Here is an 11,013-nt window from a genome sequence, read left to right as displayed (position 1 = left end):
CAAATCTGCCCCATGGATCTGGGGACATCTAGCCAGACAGCTCTTACATGTCTCTCTTGTCTGTGCCAGGAAAGCCTTCTGTGCAACCAGAATCAGAATTTTCCATATTTATGGGCTTTAAATAAGTGTTTATTGGATATTCTCCCATGATTTTGGGCAACTTATTCTCCCATGATTTTGGGCAACTTTGAATTAGACCACATTGCTGGGGGAGGCCATGATTTCTGCCTTACACATGGACTAATACGCTTAGTTAAGCAGTGTAGTTAACCTGGTGTATTTTATGCAACAGGACAGGGGTCCCCAACCTTTTTTTGGCCCGGGGACCAAAAAAAGAGGCAATTTTTTCCCAAGGACCGGGGGGGGGGGCAGGTCGGGAGGGTCGTTGTTCAATTTGGGTGCACCGGCATCAAATTCGGCGCACCGCGTTCATTATTCGGCGGCCCAGTTCTGGGCCACAGCCCAGTGGTTGGGGACCCCTGCAACAGGAGACAGCCCAGGGCAAAGTCAGCAACTTTATATACAGTAGAGCCCCAATGTGTTTAAGCGATGTAAAATTTTGGAAAATGGAAAATAAAGGAAATGTGTTATGCATTATGTATTGATGGGACCAGAACCAGTGTAAAATTAGGTTTGCCAGGCTATTGGTTAGCCATGAGCTATTTCATATTTGGTGAGTGGGTCATTATGAAACAAGCATGTAGTACAAAGAGATCTTGGGCATCCTGGTGACCACACAAATCTCCTAGAAGCCAGTATGCATACTTGTAGGCCTCCCTTTGGATTGTACACCTGCGCACATCATACTGAAGATTATTTTTAAAGGGGAAGTAAAGCTTACAAAGAAATAGGCTGTACATAATGTGTTAGGTTTCTTTAACAGCCTGACGCCCACACAGCTGTTTACAAGGGTAGATCTGTGCCTCTGCTCAGCTAAAATGATCTCAAATGCATTAATATGGCAACCAAAACCTGAAAAATGTGCAAGGAAACGACTTTTTGAATGGATAGAAGAATAGCCAAAATGGCAAAGACTCAGCCAATGATCCGCTCCAGGAATATGAAAGAAGGAGTAAAGTTACCTGTGATACTGTTACAATCAGAAGGTGACTATGTGAAGCTGAGCTATCGGCAAGAAGCCTCCGCAAAGTCTCATTGTTAAAAAAAAAAAATAAGACGTGCTGAAGAGTCATTCTATTACTAAATTCAGAAAAAGCAAAGAGGATTCTGGAATAAATAATGAATCAGTTACTATAGGCTAAAAAAACTTTATTCAGCATTGCTGTAAAAAAAAAAAACGGGGTGATCTTCAATCACCCCAGGAGGGCATTAAAGTCTTTAGAATCACTTCATTTCTTTTTTCCTTTGGCAGGTTTAGCAAACAATGATGGATCGATCTGGTCTCTGGCAAGTCCACGAACAGAAAAGAGCCTTGCTGCCCGCTCTTGCAGGGTTCCACCACATTTCAGGCCAAGGGCCACCAGCTCCAGTTTTAGCTTCTCCAATCCCAGGGCTTCAAGCTCTGCCACAGTCTTATACGCCACGAGGTCTATAGGCGAAGGCTCCTGTAGAGAGAGAAGTGCAAATATCACTTACAAACATCCTATTGTGATGTTCAGAACGGCTTGCTTCTTGTGATCAAAAGGGTCAATTATCTTTAATTCAACTTTTAAATATGTTACAGAATGACCAATTTAAGCAATTTTTCAGTTATAGTTTTTTAATGATTTTTTTTCTTCTGACTCTTTCCAGCGTTTAAAGGACAACTAAACCCTAAAAATTAATATGATTAAAAATGTCATTTTATTAACTGAACTTAATGCACCAGCCTAAAGTTTCAGCTTGTCAATATCAGCAATGATCCAGGACTTCAAACTTGTCACCATCTTGGAAAGTGTCTGTGACACTCACATGCTCAGTGGGCTCTGAGCAGCGGTTGAGAAGCTAAGCTTAGGGCTCGTCACTAATTATCCAGCAGAAAATGAGCTTCCCTGGCTGTAATATAAGCTGATGCTACAGGTTTGCTGATTATTAAATTCTGATGCTAATTGCACTGGTTTCTGTGCTGCCATGTAGTAATTATCTGTATTAATTACTAATCAGCCTTATATTGTGACATTTCTATTCTATGTGTACTGTATATTGTGAGTGGGTCCCTAAACTCAGTAAGTGACAGCAGCACAGAGCATGTGCAGTGATTCAGCAGAAAAGAAGATGGGGAGCTACTGGGGCATCTTTGGAGACACTGTGGTTGCCTTGGGCTGGTACAGAGGCCTAAAACATAACGTACAACATTTCTAGCTACTTCTTTAGTTTAACTTTCCTTGTCCTTTAATATCTATCAAAAATGACAATGTATATAGTGCATGCAGGCTCTTCTGTGTTTCATGAGTGCACTGCACACACCACACTACAGTTACTTACTGTGTTTGATGACTGCTGAAGTTCAGACTTGGGTTCCAGAAGAGTGGGAGATGCAAATTTGTGCCCATCATCAAGTATCTGTTCATTCTGTCCTGTATTGGCTGCGCTGGTTACACTCTTACATTTACTGTTAGTGACAGTTGTTGGGTTTTCTTCTGATCCATCTGAGATGTTCGGCGTTTCTGCATTTTGTTCGGACTCTGCAGGACAGGTTTGTGGCTCCTGAATGTGTTCAGTGCCCTTTGAGCTGGATTGCAACTGTGGAACATGGAGTGATCCAGCAGAACTGGAGGGGCCCTCCAGGATGTTGTCTGATTCACTGCCACTGGTTTGCCCTTTGAGCATTTGGTGTGATCCAGCAGAACTGGCTTCCTCTAATCCATCTGAGCTGCTAGAAGACTCAGGGCTACCAAGTCTCTCATTAATGTTCTCATGGTGTTTAGAGCCAGAGGACGATGAGCAAGGAGATTCATCAAGGTCACTATCACTGCCAGAATCAGAGCTAGAAGAGGCTTCTAATCCTTCCAGTCCTGTCCTATAAAAAGTTCATAGACGGCATGTTAGATCCAAAATGACCTAGAGAACTTGCTTTTAGTAGCCTGTAATGGTTCAGACATCTTAACTTTTTTCTCCCCACAACCGCAGGTGAATGACAAACTTCTATACCTATCCCTATTTAAAGGGGTGGTTCACCTTTAAAGAGATACTGTCATGGGAAAAACATTTTTTTCCCAAAATGAATCAGTTAATAGTGCTGCTCCAGCAGAATTCTGCACTGAAATCCATTTCTCAAAAGAGCAAACAGATTTTTTTATATTCAATTTTGAAATCTGACATGGGGCTAGACATATTGTCAATTTCCCAGCTGTCCCTGGTCATGTGACTTGTGCTCTGATAAACTTCAATCACTCTTTACTGCTGTACTGCAAGTTGGAGTGATATCACCCCCTCCCTTTTTCCCCCCAGCAGCCAAACAAAAGAACAATGGGAAGATAACCAGATAGCAGCTCCCTAACACAAGATAACAGCTGCCTGGTAGATCTAAGAACAGCACTCAATAGTAAAAACCCATGTCCCACTGAGACACATTCAGTTACATTGAGAAGGAAAAACAGCAGCCTGTCAGAAAGCATTTTTCTCCTAAAGTGCAGGCACAAGTCACATGACTGGGGGCAGCTGGGAAACTGACAATATGTCTAGCCCCATGTCAAATTTCAAAATTAAATACAAAAAAAAAATCTGTTTGCTCTTTTGAGAAATGGATTTCAGTGCAGAATTCTGCTGGAGTAGCACTATTAACTGATGTGTTTTGAAAAAAACATGTTTTCCGATGACAGGATCCCTTTAAGTTAACTTTTAATATGTTATAGAATGGCCAGCTTTTCAATTGGTCTTCATTATTTTTAGTTTTTGAATTATTTGTATTCGTCTGCTGACTCTTTCCAGCTGACCCCATCTAAACACAGTTGCTGTCTAAGGCTACAAATGACTAGTTATTGCTACTTTATATTACTCATCTTTCTATTCAGGCCTCCCCTATTCATATGCCAGTGTCCTATTCAAATCAGTGCATGGTTGCTAGGGTAATTTGGACCCTAGCAACCAGATTACTGAAATTACAAACTGAAGAGCTGCTACATAAAAAGCTAAATAACAAAAACTTTCAACAATAAAAAATTAAAACCAATTGCAAATAGTTTTAGAACATCACTCTCTGCATCATACTAAAAGTTAATTTGAAGGTGAACAACCCCTATAAACACTGCCTCACCTCATGTTTACTGTAAGGGGGCCTAAACAATCTTAAAACCCTGCCCTCGATGGATTTAGACAGTTGCTTATTCTTCCATATTCTAATAGCACTAGATTCCCAAAATGAACCGCTGTTTAGCTGATTTGGGAGTTTGCACCTATGTCTTGAATTAGGCACCAGTTACTACAGTGTACAATACTGTAGCTTAATATATACATGAGAAGGTATATACAAATACAACTTGAAATCTAGACAGTACAAGGGACATAGTACCTACCAAAAGCATTTCTTTTTGCTAGATGTTCCTTTGCTAGCATACATGTCCTTCTTTCGTTTCCGGGTATCATCTGACTCAGCAGAAACCACGTCGCTAGAAGAGGCCTGTAGCCCTAAACATACAAAAAAACAACACAGATTTCAGTTATAAGTAACCTACCAGCAGAAACACGTTAAATTGGCAAGTCTGCACTTGGATCACACCTGCCCACTTTGTTGTACAATACTTGTGGCTTAAGCACAACAAATACTACTTATCACTAACAGTAAAGGTTGAAAAAGCAACTTATTCCTAGTAAAAGAAAGTGGTCTATGCAGCCATTAGTCTTAGCATTGGACAGAAGTATCTTTCTTGTTGGTATAGCTTCTGGAAATTTCAGGAGTTTGCTGCTGCGATTGCCTATACACATAATGGCCCTACTATAAGAAGGGATGCACCGAATCCAGGATTTGGTTCGGGATTCAGCTTTTTCAGCAAGATTCGGCCGAACCAAATTAGGGGTGGGGAGTGTAATCGCGTGACTTTTTGTCACAAAACAAGAAAGTAAAAAATGTTTCCCCCTTTCCACCCCTAATTTGCATATGCAAATTATGATTCACAAAGGATTCAGGGGTTCGGCCGAATCCAAAATATTGGATTGGGTGCATCCCTAACTATAAGTAAAGCCACATGGGGCGTCTAGTGTCACCTACCTTTAATGACAGCTTCTTCCAGTCTCTCGGACATGTCATGGCATTGTTTGTGGTATTCTGGATCAGTGAAGTAATGCTTTGGTTCTGCCAGCTTACGCTGTAACCTTTCCAGGCGTCGTTGCTCTTTTTCTGCTTCACGATCTGCTTGTTTCTTTGTCCATTCTGCCATCCTGCAGTCAGAATAGGATAGAATTATCATCCTGCCATAATATACCAGTTATTCACCATGGGCATTTACCCACCAAAAAGCCAATCCATTCCTAGGGAAGGTGGTTTCTCAGGTAGATCAGCACTTTTCTACACAGTGTACTTTCTCCCAGACATGAACTATATCCCATAAATGTATGTGGCATCCTTAGGTGTCCACCAATTTACCCAGAGAGAAGATTATTTACAGTATAAACACAGAACAGAATGGACAATCTTCGAAATAATGTCTGACTCGGTTTATGACCGCCACAGGCATCATGCAAAAATTATCAGTGGTCAAAATATAGGTGCCCTGTCTGTATAGAGAATCCATAAAAAAAAGCCAATGCATGTTCTCCCACAAACTAAGACTAAAAAGAGCAAGGATATGCTGGGAGAATGTCCCTTTAAGAGGTTAAAGGTCATCTACAGCACCATCAAAAAATAATCAGTTGAAGCTTCAGTTTGGAAAATTGCTAGCAACTTCATACTGGTCTACAGAATTGACGACTGAGGTTTGGTACCTCTTTCTACTTGATCACTGGTGTGTGCCTTTACATTTCAACTACTTTCAATCAGTGGCGAGCATGTACCCATTGTTGGAGTTTCACAGATACAAACGCCAGCTGGTCAGTTCTGGGGGTGCTACAAGGTAATGTGAATACACCCACAAGAGATTCGATCTCAGAGCAGCAAACATGACAGGAGGAAGCAGATCCACTTACTGAGCCTGAAATATGCACCACCTAAACTGTGGTCAGTCTGGAACTCTGCTTCATATGTGGTGGGACTGCCCACTGTCACAGCTCATTTGGAAATCTGTGTTTACTATTATAACGGTTGGTCTTGAATTAGACATCCCCTACGAACCACAAGTGTCGTTGCTACTGATGTTCCTGGACCATGTGCCTAAGTTTACGAAAAAGTTACTTTTTCACCTATTTAACACTACCACTAGCTTGATTGCCAAATTTTGGAGACCTGGAGCACCAATTTCAATTGACCACATATTATCAGCAATGGATGTAAGAGCAGATATGGAATTAATGGCGGCGCATAATGAAAATCGAGTCTCCACTTATGATACCATTTGGCAACCGTGGGTAACTTACAGAGGAAAAAGTACTCAATAGGCTTGGAGAACCCACAGTCTGGACACTTTTCTATTTGCTTTTTTATGGCCCTCTCTCTCATCTCTCAACTTGTATCAAAACAAGAATCTCACTTAAAGCTGAAGCAGATTCCACTACATGGTGTGGTTGATCCTTTTCCCTTCCCCCCCCCCTTTTTTTTGGGAAACCTTCTGTATGTTTGTTTGTTTTTTTTATTTCTCGTACTTACAGTTTTGCTGTATTTGGGATATGTGTTATTGCACATGTTTATTCCTGATACTGCTGTTTAACAGAATGTTTCGTTCAGCTACTATGGTGACCTTGATTATGGTGTGAAAGGTACAACGTCTGTACAATATTATATTCTGTGTTGTTGTAAACATATTTGACTGATATCAATAAAGAAGTTAAAAAAAAAAATATGCACCACCTCTGCTGTGCAGCCAAGAGCACTTTGGGCAACCAAGGTAGATTTTAAAGTAATGGCACCCAAAGGTTTTTCTCTGCCGGCCAATTTCAACTGGTAGAGAAATGACGGTAACCGCCGTGCTTAAGAAAGAATGCAGAGAGAAGTTGAGAATAAAGTACTTACGCTTTCTCATGGTTCACGTCTCGAAGTCGCCTCCCACTGAGATCACGACAAGCTTCACGGTTTGTGGTCTTTTCAATCTGAGCACCAAGTGCTCTGAGCATAGAACCAAAGCCTACAACCCAAAAACACAACTGCAATTACATTTTGACAAGCAAAGGCAGCGTTCAAATTTGCAGTCATATGCCGGCTGGAAGCAGCACAAGTAAAAGTTACCAGCAACTTGCTACTCATTCTGGAACATATCACAATATTATTTTCCATATTTGTGCCCTAGTTACCCTCCGTCAGACGCTCAGGAACAATATAAACAAATTTATTCTTAAGCTGGACATACATCTAGATTTGATTTGCCTGACCATTTGGGCAGATATTATGTGGTCATGCACATACATCATTACTCACATGTTATCTGTCTAGTCCATCTGCTCCTGCAAATTTGATGCTCAAAAGAATATTAATAAGCTTTTACTTACCCCCTTTTCCCCCACACAGTCGGGGCTCGATGCTGTAGGTGTGTCCATCCTGCAGTTTCTCTTCAAGGTCAGCCAGGCGTCCATTACACTTGACATAAAAGTCAGTCAGTGGTATGGCCTAGAAAGAGACCATAATTAGTTTCAGTTAATGGACTAATAGAAATAGTATAAGTTGCCTGGGTGCAGTATCAATCATATCAATACACATTCAGCAAGTAGGATCCGCACTCTCAGGTCTTAAAAAAAATATAAACATTTTATTGTTACATATGAGACTGACTTCTCAAAGTGTCTAATCAATTGTGAAAATATATATATATATATATATATATATATATATATATATATATATATATATATATATATATATATATATATATATATATAAAAAAGTTGGCGGGAAAATAAGACACAATAAAGCTGACGTATTAACATCATCACCGAAATGCGACTATGTTTTACATATCACTCATTAAAAACATATCAGTGTGAAAAAATATATGCATAACGTAACATCAATTGCAGCTACTGATATTCTCCACATTTAAACATTACACACATTCAACTGTTAAAAACACGATAATTTGCAAGTTTGTTTCACTACAGTAGTTTAGCTGTCATCCACTGCTACCCTATAACAATAATAAACTATGTTGCAAAAATGTATTTGCATATGCAAATTTGGATTCGGTTCGGTATTCGGCCAAATATTTCGCTAAGGATTTGGGGGTTCGGCCGAATCCAAAATAGTGGATTCGGTGGATCCCTACTTGTCAACTCTAATAACAAGGTTAGAGATATCTATATATCTATCTATATATCTATATATATCTATATATATATATATCTATCTATATCTATCTGTATATCTATCTATCTATATATGTATATCTATATATCTATATATCTATATAATACACAAAAGCCATGAATATCCTGTAAATTATATCTTTATAAACGGTGAGTTCTGATGTCATCAGTTATAAACGGTGAGTTCTGATGTCATTTCTGTCACATGACTCACTGAAACTTGTGTATTATAATAAATAAAGTACCCCCAGTTGTAAAATATGAGGATATTAGAAGTTACCTCGGAGTTCCATGACCTGTATAAAAACACTCGGCCTTCGGCCTCGTACTTTTATATGGTCATGAAACTCCTTGGTAACTTATAATATCCTTATATTTTACAAAAGGGGGTACTTTATTCACTATATATATATATATATATATATATATATATATACACACACACACACAAAGACTGGGGTAACAGTCACCCTGCTATAGTTCCAGGGGTACCCAGGGTACAATGACCACTCACCCCAAATCTCCCCCTAACTGACCTTCAGGTTGGGCCCCCTTAGCTCATAACAAGGTTACAGATATATAGAAACATTGGGGTAACAGTCACCCTGCTATAGTTCCAGGGGTACCCAGGGTACAAATAAGCACTCACCCCAAATCTCCCCCTAACTGACCTTCAGGCTGGGCCCCCTTAGCTCATAACAAGGTTACAGAAAAACAAACACGTCAGTGTGGGGCCTTGCAGGCAGCTAACACAACACATTCTCCTCTTTTACTTAGAAGTACCTGACAAACACTTACCGTCCCCTCCTGGTAAAGCAAATCCAACGCCACGGCCCCCGGAGCCACCCTGACCAACTGCAATCTGCCACTGAGCGCATCCCTCACCCACACCGACGCCATATTGTGCTGCGAAGAATTCAGTCTATAGCTCCGCCCAAGATCCTATCCAGAAACCAGGAAGGGCTTGACGTAAAGCGTTCTCAGAATCCCTCAATCGCCATCTTTGTTACTGGACAAATATTGACCACGTCCAAAACAAAAAGAACATTGGTTAGACATTTTATAATTTAAAGAAAGTAAGCAGGGGTAAACGATAACACTGTATCTGGCCACGTGAAAATATTTAAAATTCAGAGTTACCAAATCTGGTCAAGGCAACATACATTTACGAACCTGGTTAGTATCAGTAAAAAGTTTGAACGATTTAGAGACAGCTATTTCTTCATTTGTTTCCGAAAGAAACGTCCAACATGAGGGCTAGTCGCTTCCTGCCCGTATTAAAGATGGCCGTCCAGCTTCCTGAAAGTTGTTTTACTCTGCGTACGTTATCTGGTCCCGCTCTGGTTGTGACGTTTGAGTAGCTGATTGGTTCTGAGCCGTGGTGGGGAGGGGCAGCGTCTGTTATTGTAATGAGAGGGAAAGAAGGGCTGGAGGGATGTAATGAATGCCCTGGTGCATTGTGGCCGACTAGCTGAAACCGGCCTGTTAATGGCCGTTGTGAGGGTGGGTTCTGTGAGGAGAGAGAGGCTGGAGTGAGGTCATGTCAGGGCAGAGCTGGGCAGGAGAATGCAGGAAATAGGGGGGAGTCTCCTGTCAGGGCTGAGTGTTCAGAGGGCTGGTTATTATAGGGAGGGAGAATGTAGTGTAAGTGCGTGTGGGGGAGGAGAGGGAATGAGAACTTTAGCCAGAGGGAGAGCAGCTGGGGTAGGAAAGAGACAGACAGGAGGAGGGATGAGTGAGGTGCAGGTGCTGCTGTGTGGGGAGAGAGAGGCATATTCCTGGCTGCAATACTAAAAACTCTCCAGAAAGGGCATGTTCTCACTAGTCACCAATAAATATTATTCTGTTGTGTGTGTGGCACCCATTGTGCACACTGTTAAAGCCCAGACTGAATTTATACACACTTAAAGGAACAATAACACAGAAAAATTAAGTGTTTTTGAAGTAATGATAATATACTGTTGCCCATGCACTGGTAAAACTGGTGTGCTTGGTTCAGAAACACTACCATAGTTTATATAAACAAGCTGCTGTGTAGCCATGGGGGCAGCCATTCAAGCACAGGATACACAGTAGATAACAGATAAGTACTACTATAGTTTATATAAACAAGCTGCTGTGTAGCCATGGGGGCAGCCATTCAAGCACAGGATTCACAGTAGATAACAGATAAGTACTACTATAGTTTATATAAACAAGCTACTGTGTAGTCATGGGGGCAGCCATTCAAGCACAGGATTCACAGTAGATAACAGATAAGTACTACTATAGTTTATATAAACAAGCTACTGTGTAGTCATGGGGGCAGCCATTCAAGCACAGGATACACAGTAGATAACAGATAAGTACTACTATAGTTTATATAAACAAGCTGCTGTGTAGCCATGGGGGCAGCCATTCAAGCACAGGATACACAGTAGATAACAGATAAGTACTACTATAGTTTATATAAACAAGCTGCTGTGTAGCCATGGGGGCAGCCATTCAAACACAGGATACACAGTAGATAACAGATAAGTACTACTATAGTTTATATAAACAAACTGCTGTGTAGCCATGGGGGCAGCCATTCAAGCACAGGATACACAGTAGATAACAGATAAGTACTACTATAGTTTATATAAACAAGCTGCTGTATAGCCATGGGGGCAGCCATTCAAACACAGGATACACAGTAGATAACAGATAAGT

General features: G+C 40.8%; 1 protein-coding gene across 2 annotated transcripts; it reads right to left on the bottom strand.

Annotated features, from left to right (window-relative positions):
• Positions 1-1,251: 1,251 nt before the first annotated feature.
• Positions 1,252-9,902, bottom strand: sde2.S (SDE2 telomere maintenance homolog (S. pombe) S homeolog). 2 transcript variants are annotated; one of them, NM_001091389.1, is given in 8 exon segments: positions 1,252-1,565; positions 2,425-2,959; positions 4,455-4,566; positions 5,147-5,316; positions 7,040-7,151; positions 7,513-7,630; positions 9,121-9,331; positions 9,496-9,591. In NM_001091389.1, coding segments are annotated over 7 exon segments (1,365 nt in total). In that variant the 5' UTR covers positions 9,223-9,331; positions 9,496-9,591; the 3' UTR covers positions 1,252-1,349.
• Positions 9,903-11,013: the final 1,111 nt, after the last annotated feature.

The sequence above is a fragment of the Xenopus laevis genome, chromosome 5S, assembly GCF_017654675.1.
Source record: "Xenopus laevis strain J_2021 chromosome 5S, Xenopus_laevis_v10.1, whole genome shotgun sequence".
NCBI lineage: Eukaryota > Metazoa > Chordata > Amphibia > Anura > Pipidae > Xenopus > Xenopus laevis.
This window is presented reverse-complemented; position numbering and strand designations above follow the sequence as displayed.